The sequence below is a fragment of the Maniola jurtina genome, chromosome 11, assembly GCF_905333055.1.
Source record: "Maniola jurtina chromosome 11, ilManJurt1.1, whole genome shotgun sequence".
In the NCBI taxonomy this organism is placed as follows: domain Eukaryota; kingdom Metazoa; phylum Arthropoda; class Insecta; order Lepidoptera; family Nymphalidae; genus Maniola; species Maniola jurtina.
Genome location: NC_060039.1, coordinates 2425816 through 2449072, shown reverse-complemented (window position 1 = coordinate 2449072; position 23257 = coordinate 2425816). Strand labels below are relative to the sequence as shown.

The window sequence follows — 23257 nt, the reverse complement described above, 5'->3', positions numbered from 1 at the left end:
AACTGTCATTTTCTAGGGTGTACACAACGTACAAATTATTTGCGCAAACAGTTCAGATGTTGCGCAAATCATATAAAGTTATTTTCTGTGGTATTTTCTGTTATCTCTGACCACACTTCAAACTAAATGTCAATGTCATAGTCAGGCTTATTTGTCATTTCATTTTTTCAAGCTTGTCCCCATGAATTGAAATGTTTTTTAAAAATGTTTTCGCAATAAAGTAAATAAAAAATAATGTATTGGGAAAAAACAGAAATCGTTAAATATTTTGCAGCTACTCCACATTGAGAGGCGTACTTAAAATGTTGCGGAGTGTAATTTTAGTGTTCGTAACAATAGTAAATGTAGCACTTAGTTTTTCCGACGTCGGAAATTGGATTTTACCTCTCAACGGGGTAAGGAACTTGTTTTACAAACATTCTCAGCTTCACTAAATACAAATTGCATAAATATATTGTCAGAAGTTAGTAGAATTTGCAAAAGAAATACCCAACATGGCAGATAGGATAATGAGTCATATTATTAGACCCAAGAGACGAGATAGTGCGGCGATTACTACATATTACAGATTTTATAGAGATCCTTTATCATTTTTCCTATTCCACATATAAATTTCCTCAAGAACAACTTAGCGCTAATGTTAAAATGTACCTATTGTACATTAAGTACAGTAGGTAGGTACCTACTGTATGTATATTAGAACAGTAGGTATATTTTAACATTAGTCTAAGTTTTAGAACCACTACAGTTCTGCACTTGCTGTGAGGCAAAACTGTTTAGTGCTAAAAATAAAATTGTTTAAAAATGCATAAGACAAATTATTATTATTAAAGTTGCCTAGTTACTGCATGTCAGTTTTATTTTACATTTAGATAGTTATTAAGATATTGATTACCTCTACCTAACTACCTAAGTATGTAAATGTGTGTGTGTGTGTGTGTAAATGCCTGTATCAAATTAAACTTTGATATGTATTTGTTTTCAGGAAAATTGCAATTTCACATTAGCCAAGTCATTATTTAAAGATTCACAATTAGTAATAGCATGTAAGTACATATTCAAAATTATTACTAATAGCTAATTCCCTCCTGTATACAAGTTCATGAGTGTTATGATGAAAAAAGGAACAGGGAGATGCAATACAATAAGGTGTTTATACTAATATTATAAAGAGGTAAGGTTTGTAACCTTGTTTGTAAGAATTAATCTCTGGAACTACTGAACCTATTTTAAAAATTCTTTCACCAGTAAAAAGCTACATTATTCCTGAGTGACAGGCATTATTTTATTTTCAAAAAGTTAGAGATACCTAAGCAATTATAATCAGCTACCCGTTGGAAGCCTGGGTGCGTCACTAGTCTTGGATAAAATTATTTTCGGATTTTCAAAACTTAAATAGCACAACATTAGGGAGTAGTTGAAGAAGTTAAATTAAATTCTATGTTAGTCTATTGTCATACCTACTGGAACAAGAAGGATATAGCTACATATTGTAACATTTTGCCTTTTGAGAAAAGTACATTTCTCCTAAGTTTCTAACTAACTCTTTGTAAAATATCTGGTTTCTGTTCTGTTCTGACAAATACAGTCAAAACACTACTGTTTCCAGAGCAACAAGTTAGTATTTGTCATGATTTGTGATTATCCACTTTTACAACCTTATATTGTCATCTCTATTTAGATAACTGAACATTTTTTCATTTGATTGAATGAGGTAAATTGATGTAAAATTTATTTCAATTTAATGTAATTGATTTTTTCTGATTAATCATTTGTACTAAAACTCTCACCTGATCGGCACTGAGTTTACTGTGAAAATTGATTTTTTTTTAATTTTTCAAAAATTGTTTTCAGTGGGTTGTGATGTGACAGTACCTACAAACATCACAATTGTGAATACATGGACACAAACTTTATGCTCACCTGACTACTTCCACTATTTTGAAAAGGTTTTATATTTTTTTTTACTTTTCTATGAGACACTATAATTTAAGAATTCAAGAATACTATAAAGTTTGAGAACACCTTGAAATTAAAAAAAATCCTAATATTTGAGAACTTCTTAAAAATACCTTGTAATTCAAGAACACCTTGTTATTTTAAACTACGAATTTTTCTTAAAATGCCAACATCTGAGTTCTTCAAACTATTTCCATTACCACTTCTACTTGGCAACCCAGTGAGTCATGTCGGTTACTAATTTTTCTACCAATCTAATTTTTGTTTTGGTCAAGTTGAGAAACATTGAGCATAGATAGCTCTCCCCATTGTCTGCTGAATGACTCTGAACTTTCTTTTGAGGACCATAATCAGAGATAGGGACTAGTTCTCAGGTTAGTTTGCCATCACTGGCAACACACATTGCTCAAAAACACAGGAATTTTGCACTAGATGTCTCAAAGCGTCCAAAATGCTATACAGTCATTTCAGTCAGTCAATTTGGTGGCTGACCTCTTGAAATTAGATTTGCTTTCTACTACCAAAAATGAATTTTGAAAACTATATCTTTATAAAGTTCTCTAGCTGAAGGATACCAATGGAACCCAATACAGTGTGTATTTCTATTGCAGCTGTTATGATAATAAATAATTTAAAAGTATGTCATCTCAATTAGTCTTATATGGAAGGTATGGTACCCTTTGTGTGCAAGTCTGACTTGCATTTGACTGGTTTTTTTTTATTTGTAGCGAATAGTGACCTGCACAAATTCACTAGACAGTACAGCGACAGCGTACGACAGTAACGACAGCATTGTGCTGAATGTAGAGACATACTTGTGCACCGGCAAAGATGTTATATATTTACGCAACAACAAGGATAAAACACCCAAAGACAAAAAGGACTCTGATGATGTACATCCAGTAAGTATTGAGTTTGAAAAGGATACTTTTATGCCATTGTTTTCAAATTCAAACTCAAATTATTTTTATTCAATTAAACTTTTACAAGTGCTTTTGAATTGTCAAAATAATCTACCACTGGTTCGGAATGCTGTTCCTACCGAGAAGATCCAGCAAGAAACTCGGCGGTTGCTCTTTTCAAATGTACAATTTACAATAATATGCCATACTGTATACCAAAACGAACGAACGAAAAAAAACGAAAGCTATTGATGCATTAAAACATGCCATGAAGTTAAAGTGGAAATGGGCTGGTCATGTTATTCGACTCACAGATAAAAGATGGACAAAGACTGTGACTGAATGGCGTGGCCCAGTTGGGAAACGAAAGAGAGGTAGACCTGTCGAAAGCTGGGAAAACGAAATCAAAGAAACGAGAGGCATTAACTGGAAAAAAAAGGCCCTAGACAGGAAGACCGGGAGAAATCTGGAGGAGGCCTTTACTCAATGAGAGGTCCTTAATATTAAAATGAAATTTTTTTTTTTTTTGTCAACCAATTCTTTGTTTAGAAATTTATTAAGGATAAATATAAGGCTTTTTTATTTATTTATTTTACTGTATACAAGCAAATGCAGCGCCGTGTATTGCTGGAGCGTATCAAATCCAAGCTTTTTTGTCATTTACATAATCTTCGATTGTATAATAAGCTTTTTTCAGGAGCATACTTTTAATAGATTTTTTAAACTTGTGTAAAGGCAAGTCGAAGTGGAATTTTATTATAAAATATTACACTCATTCCCACAAACGACTTTCCCACTTTTCTGAGGCGGAGCGTAGGATATGCGAGCCTATTACGGTTTCTAGTTTGCCGGTCGTGGAAATCACCGATTTTTTTGTAACTATGAATGTTTTGTCGTACAAACATTATATTAGCGTAAATTTTTGAAAGAGATCGCCTTAGGCATAGTGCATTACTGAGTAGGCTCCTGTAACAGAGCTGGTATGTTAGCTTTTTCGAGAGGACATTTTAATAACTTATAAAATTAGTTAAATTATACCTGCCTTTCTGGCTTACACTTTTAGGTATATACAAAATGAATAGTAATGAAGACAACTTTTACAATATTTACAAACTTACCTGTTTTTAATTCAATTCAATTAATCTGCATCCATATCATTACTTGAATCGCTGTCTGTTTAAATAAATAAATAAAAGTTCACTTAGCTCACAAAATATAACACAATAAAAAAATACAATTGATGTTAAGACTCCAAAATAAATGTTTGATTTGAATTGCTTCCATTATCTGATTTCCCATTTCAAAATTATGTTTGTACAGGTACAAACGTAAGAGTTATCTTATTTAAGTTACTTAATTCATTATCACCACTATATCTTACTTTAACAATTTTGACTATCAAAAGGAGTACAATTGTACCTACTTTGAATAAATGATTTTGATTTTGACTTTGACTATTACTAGTGACCCCTTATGCACCGCTCCAATACCGCAGGAGCCTTTTCAGTTATGCACTATACCTGTGAATAGTGAGGCCCGAAAATGTCAGACTTTTGTGTTTCTACTAACTTAAGAGTTCAGAATATATGATAATATGACATTTCAGCGAGCGCCACTTCTCACGGTGGAGAAGGAAGGGATTTACGCATTATGGATGTCGGCGCGAAGTGATAAGAAGTTCCAGGCCACGCTTCACGTGGAAATGTTCGCGCCTTCCGGGTACCTGTCTGCAGCTATATGGCCCCTGTTGCCCGTAAGTTAATATATGTCTAGTCAAAAAAATTGGAAAACCTCACAACACCTTTTTGGAAGTGTTTCGATTTTTTGATGAGAAGTATTGTATTTGGTTACTATATTATATGTTTGGTAAATATAATATAGTTTAAAAAAAAAAAAAAATTGCCATTACCCAATTAGCAAATTGATGAATCCCCTAATAACATTGTGTGGAAGCGATCAGTTGCCCCCAAGATAGAAGTAAATTTTTACATTGATAATAATATTGCTTAAAATATTCTAACTTTTTAAAAAGAGTAACTGCTGAGTATTTTCCGCTCTTCTCAGCTGAATTCCGATTCAGGTAGGGTACACTTTAAATGTCAATAACTTAGATAATTGTAATATAGAAAGTAATCGTAATAAGGATTATTTACGTCAATTTAAAATTATAGCTAGGGGATTCCTAAACGTTTCTTGGTCTGGGAATAAGCTCACCCCAGCTGGGGTATTCTTTTCATTACCAATATTTCACTTAGTCAGTTTAAAACTACATATTATTTCTTTTCATTAGTTCTTTGGAGTGATGTGCGGAGTGTACACCGTGCTTTGCGCGGCGTGGCTGGCGGTGTGCGCGTCGCAGTGGCGCGACCTGCTGCGGATTCAGTACTGGATCGGCGGCGTGGCGCTCCTCGGCATGGTCGAGAGCGCCACCTACTATGGCGTTTACTCCGCTATCAATAAGACTGGGTGAGTCAAAAATCTTTATTTTGTTTCTTTTAAAGGCTAAAACTAATTTGGGGATATGGGTTGCCTTCTTCCCAGTGGTGTACCGAGGGTACAACAATATGCAAGTTATTTGGTCAGGATCTTTATTTTTTTTGTGATGCAACCACATATTCACGGTTTTCGGATTTTTTACTATCCTTGTGCTATAAGAAATTGCTACCTGCCTTTCATAATTGTAGGTCAAGGGGAAGTACCCTATAAGTTTTAATTCCCCCAAATTGACACACGTCAGACAGACAGACAACTAAGTGATCTTATAAGGGTTCCTTTTTCCTTTTGAGGTACGAAACCCTAAAAACTATGTTTTCTAAGAACAAAAATTTATTATAGTCATTAAAAGTCCTGACTTCTAAAGCATTTATGTATCCATACATCAATCTATGCGGACGTCTTGGACAAAAGGTAGTAATAGAAATAATGTTTGTCGACAGATACTTCAACTCTGAAGTGTACATGTTCGCTGAATGGGTGTCGGTGGCAAAGAGAGCACTCTCAAGGATGCTAGTCATTATCGTCTCACTCGGATTTGGGATCGTCAAGTGAGTAAAATTCAAAGATCAAACATACTTAAGAACACTTACCATAACTTTTTTTTAAATCATTATTTTAAGGAGTTTTTTCCTTTTGGAACATGTCACTTTGTGGCATCTACATCAACTTCTACTACTACTACCTTTTTAACTATTTAAACTCATTAAATTATCTACTTTCGTAAGGCTTTCTTGTAGAGCTGTAACAGAGCCCTAGCCTCATTTGTCAGAGATTGGGATAGGCCGTTGTTACATACAGCTGCCAATCTGGCAAAGCATGGGAAATCATATAAATATCTCTCACCTCTCCGCTTCGTTACAAACACATTCCACTAAATACTATCACTTGTTCTAATATAGAGATATCATGGATTTTTTTATTTGCAGGCCTCGACTAGGCCCAGCCCTACAACGAGTAGTAGGCACAGGCCTCCTTTGGGGCCTCCTCGCGGCAATCGAGGCCTGGCTAAGGCTTCACCACAAGGCAGAGGACTCAAATAGAGACTTGTTGCTATCGGAGGCGCCACTATCGCTGCTGGACAGCGCTATCTGTTGGTGGGTGTTCGTCTCTCTCGCACACACCATGAGGACGCTACAACTGAGAAGGTAAGCACTATATTTTAACCTTAACAAAAAACCGACTAAGTGTGTGTCAGACTCGCGCACCAAGGTTCCGTACAACAGAAAAATTAATATGGTAAGAATCACTTTTATTAACGAACCGCAAAACTAAATTTGTCTGTAGAATTGTTTGGTTAATATCAAAAAAACTATGCTAGTTAACTAACTAGTTAGTAGTTTTGGTTTTATTTTTCCTGTAAAATATACATAATATATATACTCTTATTCACATTGCATTGTGAGAGTCCCTTTCTTCGACTAACCACGTGAGTCCAGTAGTTTTTTGTTTAAATTCGTGATAATATCACTTAAAAAGGTAATGTTTATGTTGCAGGAACTCAATAAAGCTGTCTTTGTACCGCCACTTCACCAACACGCTGATATTTGCGGTCATCGCTTCTCTGATCTTTATGCTCTACTCGCTCAAGTCTTATCGAATATTATTTTGTATCTCGGTAAGTAGCCTGAACACAATAACTATTGAAATGTAAAAGAAATCCTACTTAATCTAATTAGGAATTGGATTGGTTAGAGGGCATAAAATTTGAAGAAATAAACCATAAAAATATATTATTATCTCAATGTCTGCTCTATACTGGTCATAGCATTGGCAATTTCAGGAAAATGGTAATACAAATTAGCAAACCTCCATTACGTTGTCCCATTCATCATTTATGGATGTCAATCCATACTAATATTATAAATGCAAAGCTGTCCTGCTAGATTTTCACGGTCAATTTGTTTAACCATTTTGACAAAATTTGGTACAGAGTTAGCTTGGGCTATTTTTTGTTCTAGAAAATCAAAGAGTTAAATGTTTTTATTTCTGTTCCCAATCGTCAGGATTGGAAGGAGGTGTGGGTGGATGAAGCGTACTGGCACATTCTGTTCGCGGCCGTCCTCGGCGTCATCATGGTGCTATGGCGGCCCACCAACAACAACCAGCGCTACGCCTTCACGCCGCTACTCGACAACGCAGAGGATGATGACGGTGAGTGACATTGGAACGAGGTGTGGGTGAATCGTACTGGCCCTTTTGGAAAGGAAGCTTTACTCTTTCTGCTTGATCCGTAGATCATTGCATTTAGACTCATCTCGCATTATCAAGTCATACACTTTTCCAAATAAATCTTTAATACTATTTTTTAGAGATTTAATTAGGAAGAGATATTTTCGAAACTATGACTGGTTCAGAATGCCATTCCTACCAACAAGAAACTCGCTTGCTTTGCTTGTTTCATAACTTCAATCATGTACCCCTTATCACTTCTAGCTAACTAACCATGATCCTGATCAGAGACTCAATGTGAAAATAATGATTAATTTGCGAAATCCAAATTTTAGTCCAATGAATCTTCTTTCTGGGCAAGTTTGCGCTCTTAGACATTTTCCATCCGTTGTACGGTCTTATTAATCTAACATTACAAAAACATTAACATAACCTTTTCCTTACAGAGGAAGAGGAACAATTCGTAAACGACGCATACGGTGTCAAAATGAGGTCCACAAACATCAACGAAAGCCCCGAGTCACAACGGGACCCCGAGCCCAACCCCAACTCCTTAGACTCAGACCTCCGCTGGGTCGAAGAAAACATCCCCACCAGCTCACTCCCACTGTTGGACTCAGACGAGGAAATCATCAACACAAAGTTCGAAGTGTCCAAAATGCAGTAAAGTTATAATTAGTATTGTTTATAAAATGTCACTGTGATTATGTGTTTTTATTTAATAAAAATAATTTTTCGTACGCTTACAAGTTCTGATTTTTATTATTTTATTATTTGGACTACCCTCACTGTGTCAAAAATAATTTTTGTCTTAAATTTGTACTTCCCTTATGTGGGTGTCTACTTTCAATCAAATTGAACCCATGCATAATTATTTTTAGGGTTCCAAAGAAAAAAATCGGTCAAGTGCTAATCGGACTAAATCGTACAAGAAATAACATTTTAATTTTTTTATTTTTATTTCATGGCAGCAATTTTGAATTTTTTTGTATTTGTTGTAGAGGCAATAGAAATACACATTCACGAGATACAGCCCGCGACAGACAGACACGGACGGTGGAGTCTTAGTAATAGGGCCCCATCGGCACCCTTCAGGTACAGAACCCTAAGAAGGAACCATCGCGTCGTAGGATCACTTCTTTGTTTGTCTATCTGATCAAAATCTACAGGGTACTTCCGAAAACCGTGAATTTGTGGTTCCCTCACAAAAAGTATTATTCTTTGTAGGATGGTTGTATAACTCACACTTGACCGGTTATTTATCAAAATAATACAACTAAATATTTGAAATATATCTTTTATTTAATATTGTAATATATAACCATAGATCACTCATTTATTTATTATCTTTGGTGTCTGACTTCATTTTTCGTTAAAAACTTAACACAAAACTTCCAACTGGAGTTCCAATAATATTGCTGTTAAAAGATAATAAAATATTTCACAATACATTCTTAATAATAAAAACTAGATTAAAATTGATTATAATAATGTAGGTCATAATGATTGGATAATAGGTAAATTCAATAAAATGAAAATAATTTTACTAATATCACTTAAAGCTTAAGGAATTAATCATAGTCTTAAATATTACATTGGTTTTCAATACATGTCATAATAAAAAAAATGTAATAACGTTTAATATATTTGATTAATAAAAATAATGATAAGGAATGAACAAATGGTCCTACAACTTATCACACGTTTTTGTCATTAATCATGAGTTGATATTATAATTTCATTGATTGGGTGCCACATAAGTTGAAACTGTGAGGTATAGTCTGCGACAGGTTGAGATAACAATCGGGGTATGAGGCGGGGGGACGCCCCGCACATATGCATGTAAGCTTAAGTCAAAAGGGGCGTTATAATTTAACTATTTTAATAAGTTATTAAAGTGTTCTTTCATATTAAGCTTGCACGAGGACAAAAGCAACAACGCGTGGAGGCTTATCCAGAGTTTTAATCTCTAAATAATCTAACTGCAATATTAATTTGATCGGGGCGCAATTGCTATTGCAACCACTCAATCAAAATGGCGACCTAAACACAAAAGTATTTAATAGTCGTTGAGTCTCGAGTCGGAGCGAGACTGGCTTAAAAACCGTCAAGCAGCCGTATTTATACAAATCGATTCAAGATGGCTGCTCGGAAGAGATCGTGTGACGTCGAATGAGTCAAATATCTGTTTTATTATTTTAAATTTTAAATAGTTTTTTTGAAAAAGCTAACAGTCGGCCATCCAAATTGGGTCGTTCGACCTCGAGCGACGAAAATAAATATTAGGCCAGGTTGTCCAGAATACTAATAGGGGCACGGTTGTTCGTAATACTACGGGACCAGGGTTGTCCCGACACATTTTATTCTAGGACCAGGGTTGTCCCTTAAAGGGTGTTGAATGAGTGGACCAGGATTGTCCCAACACATTTTACTCTAGGACCAGGGTTGTCCCTTAAAGGGTGTTGAATGAGTGGATCAGGGTTGTCCCTTAAAGGGTGTTGAATGAATGGACCAGGGTTGTCCCAACCAATTTTATTCTAGGACCAGGGTTGTCCCTTAACTTCGAATCATATTCATTTGTGAACTATAATTTTGTATGCTTAAGTGGATTTTTGCGTTAATTCCATCCCACTTTCTGAACTGTAAGCTTAAGTCAAAAGGGGCGTTATAATTTAACTATTTTAATAAGTTATTAAAGTGTTCTTTCATATTAAGCTTGCACGAGGACAAAAGCAACAACGCGTGGAGGCTTATCCAGAGTTTTAATCTCTAAATAATCTAACTGCAATATTAATTTGATCGGGGCGCAATTGCTATTGCAACCACTCAATCAAAATGGCGACCTAAACACAAAAGTATTTAATAGTCGTTGAGTCTCGAGTCGGAGCGAGACTGGCTTAAAAACCGTCAAGCAGCCGTATTTATACAAATCGATTCAAGATGGCTGCTCGGAAGAGATCGTGTGACGTCGAATGAGTCAAATATCTGTTTTATTATTTTAAATTTTAAATAGTTTTTTTGAAAAAGCTAACATGCATGTCACCCGCGCTCGCCCGCATCGGGTACTATAGGTATCCTTTGAGGTACAATTTGGTAGACACAGCACACACCTCTTTGGAGCGCAGCTAAGTACTTAATGGACAACTGGGATGGATATCTGTCTGGCCAAAAGTAAAACCAACAAATGAATGCGTAAGGGCCGGCGCACATATGGTGGAGCGCAGCGCCGAGTATTTTACACAGTCGAAAGTATTATCGACATTGTCCTCATTGAAATAATATCTAAAATCAATTGTGCATCCGTGCGGATACTCGCGCAGTCCCGCGCGTGCTCGCGCATTCTCTGGTAGAAATTTGCGTAATGTGTCACGCGATTAGAAAACTTCGCGGGAATGCTCTGCGCTGCGCTCCGCCATATGTGCGCCGGCCCTTATTGGCAGTCTTGCAATTAATGCTCACGTGAACAAGTGAGACAAAATGGTACATACAATACTCAAAAAGCTTCACTTCTACTGGGTGTTTGTCCTTTTTTCAAAAAGCATTTAACTGCAAAAGTAGTGTTTCTAAAAACGAATGCTGTGGCTGTGTAGGCCCAAAATGTTTAGTTTAGAGTAGTTTTAGATAGGACTTTTTTTTTAAACATCACATTTTCTAAATTCCCATATTTTAGTGATAACTCACAAACTATTCTTTGTAGTTAACTGCCTTTTAGATAAAGGACAGCAGCACCTCGTGGCTTTTATCTCTTATGCAATAAAGAATGTAGGTTGAAGCCCTATTTACAACTTTCGTCATATTTACAGATTAGTTATTATCGTAGTAAAAATCATAATCTTCAGGCTCTGGTGGTATCTGTGGAGGGTCCTGTGGTATGTCTATACCCTCAGCATCAAGCAATCTAACTTTAATATCCATAGATAGCAGAGTTTCCAAGTCATTCTCAAAAGATTTGCTTGTCATCTTTTCTTTTAACAAAGCGTTGATACCATCTGTCCAGTAATCGAAAATTTGCTCATCCGGAGCTACAAAGTCCAAAGATGGAACTTCAGCAGCCTTCAATATGAGGGAAAATGCCAAATGTGGACTGCTTATCTTGCCTTTCAAATCTTTCATATGAGGACATTCCTTACCAACTACCACACATTTAATATCAGAGACTGCTAATTTTGCTCCCAGTTCTTCTAGACTTGGTGTACTTTTCTCGTCACAGTCTCCATAGTGCAGTATTTTGTGATTTGGTGATAATCTAACAAACCAAAACCGATCCTTTCTATTGATTTTCATGTACTTCTTAAACCTTGTGCCGCCCACTAGTACTCCTAGTCTTTGTTGCTGAATGAGATCTATAATTTCAGGGGTTATTTTCTCTTTCAACTCAACTATTGGTCTAGCGTGGGACTCCCAGACTTCTCTATTGGTGCGCTCTTGCTGCCATAGATGTGTTATTTCATTGTACGTCAACTCTTTGATCTTTTGTTTGAATTTCTCGAAACTCTTTGGGGATGCAGCCAGTGCCCTGCTTATTTGTTCTCTCACAACACTGAGTACTTTAACAAAGTCTTCTGTAGTAGCTCTCATTTCTTTCCAAGTCTTATTGAGTATGACTATGCAAATACAAAATAGTTCCTCAAATGGATGGTCATGAGTGAAGAAGAGAGGATGATATGTCTGTCCCTGTTCACTCGGTGGTTCCCCAATGTGCAGTATGTCACACAAAAGCTTAACCAACTCTACACTAGTTTTACCAAATGGACACTCTTGTTCATCAGCTCTGCAACTATTTCTTAGAACAATTTTAGTGTAGTCTTCACGCTGGTTCCTAGCAAAGTACAACATACAATCTAATGCTAAAACACCAGGCGGCGTCTCACTGAAGTCCTTAATGGGATCAATTTCACATTTGAAACCAAGTTTTTTAAAGTCTTTTGACAAGCTTCCAGTCTGGCGTCTAGTTGTGACCTCAATATTGGTGTTGTTATCATTTTCAAATGCAAACTTTCTGAGTTCCTTAATTTTTTCTTGTGATTCTTGTTCCTGGGCATCTGCTCGAGTGCGCATTTTGGGCTCCAATAACCCTAATGTCAGTGTTTGTAATACATAAAGTTGGTGTGCTAATTCAGTACCCAATCCCTCCTTAGAGACATTCTTAGTAATGAGGTTCTCATAAATCTTATTTCTGACCTGCTTAGAGCACAATGTGGCAGCTATGGTCTTCCTTTTAGTGATGTCTGCTTTTGAGAAAATAGCATTGATGAGTGCTATTGCATTTTGCTGTATAATAATGTCTTGATTTTCCAAATGTGAAATGAGACTAGGTATGGTAATCTCCTTCTCAACATGGGAGTTCTTTCCAGAACTATTAAGTACAATATTTTCAAGAATAGACAAGCACGATTGAATGATCTTTGGGTCTTGTGCATTTGTTTGGTTGCTAACAAAGCTGACAACCTTATTGATGAACTGGTTTTGTAAAATGTCCCAAGATATTATACCATGATCCATGAGTTCCACGAACGTGACTAAGGCATACTTCAAGCTGCTACCTTTGAACTTTCCTGACTCTATATTGTGTATGATGAGTGACAAACCTTTCTTGTTGATAAATTCAAGGGCGAATGTGAGATCGCTGCTTACTGTGGATAATTTGGTCAATGCTGTTGTTTGTTCGGCCTCCGTGCCCGTGTTGATCTTGGCCAGGATGTCTTGAACCGTCTTTGCAGGGGACTGCTCGAGACGTAACACGGATCCGTTCTTGATTTCATTGCGATTTTTTTCAGTGATATAGTTCTGATTGTTGCTTTCTGAGAATTGCAAAGCGTAGTTGACGGGGTCAGGAAGGCCCCACGCCTTGCACAGGAGCTGAATGATACTGGAAAGAGGCTGACTTTGGTCGAATTCAATCAACTGCGGCACCTTGTCGGGCGCGTTGAGCATTTCCACCGCGATCTTCAGAATAGTAGAATCTTTCGTCGCCGACGGCATTTTTATTGGCTTCACAGACATTTATTCACCATTTGACAAACACTTCCTTGACACGAATGCGCCTCCAGAATTCTTAATTTGTCCAAAAAGGCAAACCCAAAAATATCAACAATGACATTCCACACTCACACTCACACAACGCTGATTGACAGTGACGTTTCCTATTGTAATGCCAATGACATTGGTGAGTGGATAGGGATGAACGTTTCAACTCGATTGAGAAGATCGAATCAAGTGAATACGATTTAGCGAACTTTTGACAGAATCGGATCGTCTAGCTAGAAATATTTAGAATGATCGCATTTGAATTTTGGGATTATTTTGTTTTTCACTTTCCAGTTTCCTCCTTTACCGTTAAAGCAAGTGATAAATAAAAATTTCATTTCTTAAAACGTACATTTTTTTTCTCTCTCTCGTCTGGCTTTACACTGATTAGCCAATGTCAAGTTTGTAGTTATTTACAAGTTATGGAAACTATATGTATATGTATGGACTTCGTCTGTGCCGGCGCGCCGACATACACGCAGCGCCCCTTTAGAGCGTTTCCCAGTCAGTTCCACCACCAATAAACACCAGCAGAACACAAAAACCGGCCACTTCTACTTTAACAAAGAAACACTCCAAGAAGGCACAACACGCGCGCCAGCAAACGCCACCACAGACGAAGTCCAACGTACATTTACCTCCTATGTAAATTTCCCGAGGCGCGCTTGGAAACGAACCCCGAACCGCTGAATCACTGGCCTACATCAGCTCTATCACCACTCCAAAAATTATGTAGTAGGTAGTTAAGTATAATATAACTAGCTAGTTACATTTCTTTTAATGAAAGGTGTATGACTACTTACTAAGGTAGATTACCTACCTATATTTTAAAAATAACGTATTTTTAACTTACCTACATTACCCTATGTTTTAAAATGCATTCAATAGGGACTGATGACAAAAAATTTCAACTACTAATTATCTCCATTATGAGATGAGGTCAACTTTCTAGGTTTTATTAATATGATGAAAGGCAACACGAGTCATGGCTATAATAGCCGTTATTTAATACCATAAGGGCATTTCTGCATTTCTGTTTTAATTAATTGCTTCATTTTGTCCTATGATGTTCATTATTGCACTGCGTTTGTTATAATCATCATCAAAGCCAGTAAAACATTTCTAAAGCAGTAAGTGCCCACGTAATATTATCTAAATTAAATTTTCAATTTAAAATATAAAAACAGATAAAATTAATTAAATACATGAGGTACTTTAGAAATAATATTAGTTTTTTTTGAAAATGATCAATAATAATTGATTTACCACACTAGGGCAGGGCCCTATTTTTAGACTAAAAATTGGTCAGGGCTTCATTCACAGAATCTTACGATTGGTCACATTATTATCACACAATAAGGCCCAGTTCAGATTTTACTACTTAACTGACAAATTTTTAGACCTAAAATTTGACAGCTGCCTCATAGCTAAATTTTTCAATTGGACGCATGTAACAAGTTCAGATAGTCAATTAACTTATATCCTGTATGTGGTTATAAGTTGATTGACTAAAATATTGAAGTTTATTGGAGCTTTTAAAAAAATAGATATCTTAGAATTAAGTAATGTGGTTAGTTAGATAAGTTTCCAATTTCTTTTAATAAATACCTAGGTACCTACCTATATTTCAGACTATATTATACCGTAAGATGAGAATACATAAATCATGGATTGTTATTGTCCTGATTGTTTGCGTGGAAAATGGAACTTTTGGGTTCCGCTGCGACAGAAGACCGTATGCCTCAACAACGCAATCACAGCCTGCCGATGGCCGCTTCAAATTGGTTGTAGACGGAAGTGAGGGAACGTACATTCCGGAACAGCTATATATAGGTAACTTGCTGATAAATAATAAATTGTGACAATGCGCGTCACGAAACTTGAAACTGAAGAAAAATAAATCCAATGCCAGTCGCATATTACTTAACGTGATGCAAGCACTTCTCATGTTTTAGCATTCCCTCCATGTATTGTCCAGGGCTCTTACTATCTAAAAATCTTTAAATTTCTATTTCTATGTCCTTGTTACGCCAACAGGTAACTTCTGGGTTTATAAGATGTCTATTTATTTTAGTGAAAATAGTCGAGACGGATGACGATTCCAGATTCACAGGTTTCATGATATCCGCCGAAGGTGACATCAAACCGGATCCAAAAAACCCAAGGAGAGTGATATCCCTGTATCCGGGAGAGTTGAGGCCTTTGAACCCACTTACTGCGAAGTTCAGTGATCGCTGTCTGTATTCTGTAGAGCACACAATGTCCTCTCCTAAATCTTCAGTCGAGGTAAGTCACACGTTATTTGAAAAAACCGGTCAAGTGCGAGTCAGACTCGCGCACCGAGAGTTCCGCAAAACTAACTTTATTTGATTAATTACTAAAATATTTTTACATTTCTACTAACCATAAATTATTTTAGATATTTAGATAGGTAAACTTTGGAGATGAGGGAAGAAACGGTATTTTTTTTTCGATATTTTGCATGATAAATCAAAAATTACTATGCATAAAAATAAATAAAAACCTGTTTTAGGATATACAGGTACCTTTTCTTAGAGTACCCCACTCAGTATAGTACCTAGTTATTCATAAAATTAAAAAAAAAACGGTTTTTTGATTCCAATGATGTTGGGCCACTACCAGGTAGGTATATATTAACAACTATTCCAATTTTCATATTGAAAGCTAATTACTGAAAATGAAATGAAGTGAAGTTTTTAAAATTTTAATTTATTGGAAGGTTTATTGGCAAGCTCCGCAATCCGGCAATGGCTGTATAACATTACGGGCGATGGTGGTTGAAAACGAAGACGTGTGGTTTGAAGACGGCGCGCCGCTGACGCAGATACTTTGCGAAGACATGCGGCAACCGGACGATGTCACACCACAGCTGAATTATGAGTGCCAGATATGTGACGAGGCAAAGTATGAGGTTCGAGCCTTTTGCCTTTGCTTTTACCTCTATCAATACACAAATTAATATTTATTTTGTAAAAACTGTTGTCTAAACTCAAATTCGTCCATATCCAACTGGCAGGTACCTAGTAGTATCAAACTCTCTTGAAATCACCGTACACCGCGTCAGGTGATCTACCCTTGATCACTGTCACGAAATTTACAAAACTGCCTTAACAATTCTGAAATCTGAGAGTTTTGTAATTCTGAGATCTGTACTTAGGTACCTAATTGTGATGAAAAATCCACTTAAAGGCCGATTCAAACCAAGCAAGTACACGTGACCACGCGCGTAGTGACGCGCGTGAATCCATAGACATGACAGCACGCATTACGTCTACGCGAACGTTCACGTCACGCAAGCGGTATGTCACATCTCATACAGTTCCATACATTACAACGTCATGGTACGCGCTACGTCTACGCTTACGTACTGCATACGCGTTTGGTGTGTCCCAGCTTTAAATGGTGACGGTTACAACTTTGATGGAAAGGACGTTTGCGAAAATACCAAAGTATTTCAAAATCCACCACCAAACCAGTTAATCCTTAATACATATTTCACTTCTACTTAAAAAATTATACGGAAATAATAATTTTCCTTCCAGCTAACCTTTACAGGAATTTGGTCACGAAACACGCATCCACGCCTCTATCCAGAAAATGATTGGTTACCGCGGTACAGTGACTTAGTCGGCGCTTCTCATGCAGCTGACTTCATCTTATGGTCGCCAGGCTCTTTAGTGACAGAAGGGTTTAGGGATTTTGCAGAGCACGCAAACAGTAGCAAACTGGAAGGAGAAATTAGAGAAAAGGTGATAACATTACTTTTACTTTAGTTTACAAATTATCCACAACAGCCAATTAATTTAAAGGTCTCAATAACCTCTGTTGCCGTGCAAATAGCATCGCAGATGCCAAGTGCTGAAACGGCTAACTCGACCCTAAAAATTTACAGAATATGTATGTATTATTAGATGAAAGTTTGATACCACTCTTTTTTGGCGCAGATAGGAGATGGAATCCGTACACTCATCAAGGGCAAAGGTCACGGTTACCCTAAGATGAGCAACCCGACTTACGCTTTCTTCCGTACAGACCAAACGAACCATCTCTTCACAGTCGCCATTGCAATTCATCCTTCTCCCGACTGGTTTCTGGGGGTGACTAGATTTGAATTGTGCCAAGAAGATCAAACCTGGTTGAAGGAAAGAGAATTGAATTTATATCCGTGGGATGCTGGGACAGACAGTGGTGTGTCTTATGAAGTGAGTTTCAGATTATTATGTGTTTGGTCGTTTGTAATTCAACAGGGCTTGAATAAGTACTTGCACTCAAACCTTTTCTGACTTTTCTTGTACACAAAGCAAAACAAATCGGTAAGCAGGCAACACAACGAAGCATTATGTGTGTGCATAACTCGTTTACTTATTATTTTACACCTATCTCTCTTTAATGAATTGTCGGTCTCTTTTCACCATACCTACTTGAAATAATTACAAATTACATATTTCGCTGACTTCCCCACAGCAGGCACTAGGTAGTATTGCCGCTTACCCACGCTGATAGAATCCGATCGTCGAAGCACAATTATGTCAGAGTAAAATGGCCTTAAACCACCTTGAGATAACGTCTAAAATTCACGACTTTAATTAGCAGTTTTCACTTGCAGTGCTGGCTGTAGATATGTGGACGAATTTAAGCTTTAAAACAAGACAGTTAAGGTCTATTCATCACTGAAATGTTTCGAACCCACAAAACGATAAATTATGCGGTGTAGGTATACCTATAGATTACAGAATAGCAATATCAAGTTGATGTCCCATTTTTTAAATCTACCCTACCTATTTTATAAATTATTGTCAAATAGAACTTGAGCACGCGGATTAATAGATCCTAGTAGTGAATTCATTTATGGTGTATTGTGTTATTTTTCACACTGAATAACTACTGAACTTCTCACCACCATGGAACATTTATTTATCTTTGTTTAAAAAGCAGAGATTGTTATTTGAGTGGAATATTTCGATAACCGAAATCGATGATATCGGTAAGTAAACAAATATAACCTACTCGTATTGAAATTATGTTTATGGTTTTACTTATGTGCATTTAGTATTTTCTAAATGTTAGCCTAATGTTTTTAGTCCATTTAATACTTTTAATCAGACGCATTATAATATAACAATGTAACCAATATACTAAATACTAGTTGATGCCCGCGACTTCATTCCCGTGTATATAGGTTATTAAAAATCCCGTGGAACTCATTAATTTTCCGGGATAAAAAGTAACCTATGTATTAATCCAGGATATAATCATTTACAGATGAATACCGTGCGCTTGTGGGTCTGTCACTACGGAGAAACGGGGCATGTAGACAATTGTTGACCAGGGCCCAAACCATCAGCTTATAAGATGGAGTCACATCACCACCAAGAAATCGTTGCAATGCATAGCGTGGATTCCTTTTTAAAAATTTGGTTGACAGCGACCAAGCACAATGTAGTTCTACAAACTGTGCGGAAGCATTTGCGTGCGGCCGGAATACATTACGAAGAAAATATTACGAATGGTTTGCACCAGGACCATAGACTTTCATTTTGCAATGAAATATATAAACTTTGACTGATGTAATTACGTTGTTATTATTAATAATGAAAAATCTTTTGAGTCGGACAAGGATGGACGTAAAATACTATAATAATAGAACAACAGGTAAACGATATATTATACTTTGAATAAAGTGGTAACTTCAACCTGGGAGTCTCTGTGGGGCAGCATAGACTTGCTGGAATATGGTTACTAACATGACGAGTCGATTACAAAAAGTAATAGCTTACGAGGGTGGCCTACCTTTATACATTATTAAATAAAGTATAGGTAATTAATTTAATTCTATTTGTGAGTGATGTTATTGTTATTGCAGTTAGAAGTTATAATTGATTTTGATTTCTAACTAAGTAATTAACATGTTGATTCATCTCACAAACCTAAAAGTAACCCAAAACGTAAATAAAACATTACGTTCATACTTGACCGACTTTTAGCATACTTCACATCGATATTGGTTTTAAATTACTATAGGAGTAATAGGAGTAGATAAAGTATGTCAATTTTTTTTCCTCTTTTGTATACCTTCTGTTAACTTGATGTGTTAATTTTTTGACAAGCGTCTTATTTATTTCTTGCTTATTATAATAATTTATGAACTGCACAAAAGACAAATAAATAACTTCTAAAATAGAAAAGTGTTATTATTTTTGTTTTTTCTTGCTTATAATTATATTGTTTGAAAGTATGATAATTTTGACTGTATAAAGAAGACAAAATAAATAATTGCAAAAATAAAAAAGCAATCCCCCACTAGGATTAGAACTCACGCCATATTTAAGAACTTCAACACTATTACCACTCGGCCATCAGAACTATGTTGACGAATGTGAAATTTGCAACCCTATACGACTGGTAAGGTTATCTAGAAGTGTGAGTGAGTGTAGTAAGTGTGAGTGTATCTATTATCGGATAGCATCGGGTCGTATCTTTGTGTGTTATACATACGCGCGCATTAGTATGCTCTGCCAAGCGAATTATTTTTCCGAGTGTACCTACTTCTGCTACACATTTCTCAGAACTTTCTCCGAAATATGCAGATGATTTTTATTAGTTAGTCTTAATTTCTAAAATAAGGGTATAAATCAGTTTTAATGCTCTTCTCTCTAGTCTCCAAACTTCGAAACATTTCCTCAAGATGCTGTTTCGAGAGTTCAAATGAGTACATATGACAAAAACTCGCCATTTTACGAGATGGACATGAAAGACCTCCATCCTTTCGGAAGATTGCACATAAAGTTGATTAGAACTTACCATAGAGAATGCAAAGAAGAGGAATCTGAAACTACCGGTAAATGTTTTTGATTTTTTTAGGTAGGTATATTTTTTCCGGAATTTATGTTAATAGGTTTTTTTCTAAACTTGCCAGAAGAACCAGGACCATCTACAGAAGAAACGACCACAGAAGGAGGCGAGGAGCCCTCCGAACCTGAAGAGCCATCCAGGTACCGATCCGATCTAGCCCGACGTCGGGGGTGAGGCTTATGATTAATACGATCATCCAGACCATCCACCCACTACGACAACAAAATATCATGATTTATATTTACAGCAGCAAAAATCTCAAAAGTATTTTTCGTCATGCATGTATATTGGTCTCTACATTTGTCAAACCATGGCCAAACCTTTACATTTTACTGGTAATTTATATCTTAGCGGTAAATTTAATGTAAGTAATTACTGGAGATCATAATTTGTGATAAATTACTTAGACAAATGCTTACTTGGCACCATACATTTATTTTACACCAGTAGATATATTATGCGTGGCATCAATAAAGACTAAAATCGTCGTTAACTCATAAATAATTAAAATAATATTTTAAAAGAAATATTTATTTTTTCAATTGGTGTCGGTAAGTAAAAATTATATCATTGACTCATATTTCCACAATATTATAATATTTTAATCATTTAAATTTTAGAATTTTTTAGTAAAATTTTAATGCTAAAGGGTTGTTATTTATAGTGAAGCTCCAATAGTAACTGATCCCGAATCTTCGGAGGACTGCCCAATGTCTCAATGGCAGGAATGGAGCCCTTGCGACGGCAAATGTGAGAACGGCAAACTTCATGGCTACAAGTGGAGAGAGCGGTACCATCTAGTAGATGGTATTGCTGTTGAAAAGTATGACCCTGACGTAAGTATCACTATTTTCAATAAGTTAGCGCTTGTCCAAGGGGCTAACCTGAAAAGGGTATCTTAAATATATCCATACCATCCAAAACTACAAAAAATATTTAACTAAATTATTTGACAAGTGGAATACTTAATGAAAGATATCTTAACCAGGCTGATCCATCTACAAGGAAAGAGGTACCACGGTTTTGTAAGAACCACTACGATGACTTCGAGAGGGACGAGTGTGAGGACGACTGTTCAGAGCCCGAAGAAAAGGATGATTTAACGTGTACGTAAAACACAGCAATAATAGGAAACATATTTTATTACATAATATGTAGGCACACACAAACACACATGATAAAATAGTAAATACAACATTATAATCAAAGGTTAAATAAATAACATCATGCAAAGGCGGCTTTAATACTTGATTGAGATTGCCGAAGTCAGGTAGAATCTTTTTCTACCTAAATACTTAAAAATACTGTGTTAAAGATTCTAATACTCTGTCTAATTTGTTATTGCCTTTTTATACGTAGGCACCTACCTACTACAAGTATTTTACATAACAAAAACTCAGACTTGTGACCAATTTTCAGACCAATTTTCATCTGTTAATAATAATGATTTAACCTCATGAATTATTTATAAAAGGTCACTACTAGATCATATTAATACCCAAGTTACGTATTTTGTTAGTTTAGTCTGATCTTTGAATAAAGAAAAATATAATTTAAATCTTAGTTAGTTGGCATGATAAAACACTATTACCAGTTAGCGTATTTGTTACATCGAATTATTTTTTCAGCGGAGAGAAGAATGATGCCTGTAGCCCCTGGACATGCATGGAATTCCAAGAGACATGTTGCGTCCAAACGCAGATACTTGTAGAGAAAAGTCTAGTCTAGTCAAGCTTGGGGTCGGCCCTGGGCCCTGGCACTTTTTGTATCGCGCGTATTTTGAACGAATTTCGTTATTCCGCGACAGTAGCGATACAGAATCGTGGGCAAAGTTACACGGGCCAGCGACGAGACAAAATACTTTTTAATAACAATTATTATCAAAAAGTATTTTGTCTCGTTTATCGCTAGTCGCTACGCTATTGTATCTCAGCAAAAAGTTACGGTGGGCACTGAGCGATCTCCAAAGCGCGTTAAAAGATGCAAGCTGGTAAGTGGTAACAAGCGACTGTAGTCTGTAGGAAATACAAATTGGATATTAACGGCCACATAATGTAAGATGTGTGTACAGTTAGCGTACCTACCAGAGTATCAATATTTGTGAATTCGTAATCTACTTGCATATCTAATAATAATCACATTAGTAGATAAGTAGGTATATATAGCATCAATAAATGTTTTACTATTTTTATGATTTTTTTAATAATCCTAACACGAATACGATGTACCTACAAAATTGGTGGTATTTAAGTAAACTTGTGTACCTACCTTAGCTTCTTAAAATCAACAATTTTCAAAAGATATGGGTTGTTTTTGTTTTTTGTTGAGACTTCATTAACTTCTGATTCAACTCCAAAAATGTAGGTAGGTACCTACCACATAAATATGTCCCTGAACGTGCCCGTCTGTCCATCTATTACAATACCTTTAGACACATTTTTTTTAATTCCATTACAATGTCTTGTACATTATTAGCCCTTGACTGCATTCTCACCTGGTGGTAAGTGGCGATGCAGTCTAAGATGGAAGCGGGCTAACCTTGAAGGGGTATGGCAGTTTTTATTATTAAAATCATGCCCCTTGGTTTGTACACGGCATCGTACCGGAACGCTAAATCGCTTGGCCGCACGGCTTTGCCGGTAGAGTGGTAACTAGCCACGGCCGAAGTCTCCCACCAGACTAGAATTCGACATAGACAGGCTAATTTTTCGAGAAGAAAAGTAGTTACCTATCCTAATCCTATAGGTCAAAAGATCCTGCAGACGAATCCACTACCCACTACTCTGAGTCTGTTATTCATTACTGAGTTTCGTAACCCCTTCCATTAATCT

General features: G+C 36.3%; 3 protein-coding genes across 5 annotated transcripts; 2 read left to right on the top strand and 1 right to left on the bottom strand.

Moving 5' to 3' along the window:
* The first annotated feature begins 142 nt into the window (after window positions 1-142).
* LOC123869282 (transmembrane protein 87A) lies at window positions 143-8275 on the top strand. Its single transcript, XM_045912127.1, has 11 exons — window positions 143-395; window positions 986-1046; window positions 1855-1949; window positions 2688-2861; window positions 4468-4614; window positions 5152-5327; window positions 5798-5905; window positions 6284-6502; window positions 6852-6972; window positions 7361-7508; window positions 7973-8275. The coding sequence occupies exons 1-11, from the start codon at window positions 303-305 to the stop codon at window positions 8191-8193; spliced, it is 1563 nt and encodes a 520-aa protein (XP_045768083.1). The 5' UTR covers window positions 143-302; the 3' UTR covers window positions 8194-8275.
* Window positions 8276-10564: 2289 nt separating this feature from the next.
* Window positions 10565-13646, bottom strand: LOC123869281 (engulfment and cell motility protein 1). The gene has a single exon (XM_045912126.1). The coding sequence runs from the start codon at window positions 13527-13529 to the stop codon at window positions 11331-11333; it is 2199 nt and encodes a 732-aa protein (XP_045768082.1). The 5' UTR covers window positions 13530-13646; the 3' UTR covers window positions 10565-11330.
* A 903-nt stretch (window positions 13647-14549) lies between these two features.
* LOC123869943 (spondin-1-like) lies at window positions 14550-22304 on the top strand. 3 transcript variants are annotated; one of them, XM_045913052.1, is made up of 11 exons: window positions 14550-14687; window positions 15185-15386; window positions 15628-15839; window positions 16294-16485; window positions 17117-17323; window positions 17519-17776; window positions 20232-20412; window positions 20491-20596; window positions 21091-21262; window positions 21415-21532; window positions 22055-22304. In XM_045913052.1, the coding sequence occupies exons 2-11, from the start codon at window positions 15203-15205 to the stop codon at window positions 22135-22137; spliced, it is 1713 nt and encodes a 570-aa protein (XP_045769008.1). In that variant the 5' UTR covers window positions 14550-14687; window positions 15185-15202; the 3' UTR covers window positions 22138-22304. The 3 variants fall into 3 exon arrangements, with proteins under 3 accessions (XP_045769008.1, XP_045769009.1, XP_045769007.1); XM_045913053.1 differs by having other exon boundaries at window positions 14551-14683; window positions 20491-20566; XM_045913051.1 differs by having other exon boundaries at window positions 14551-14683.
* Window positions 22305-23257: the final 953 nt, after the last annotated feature.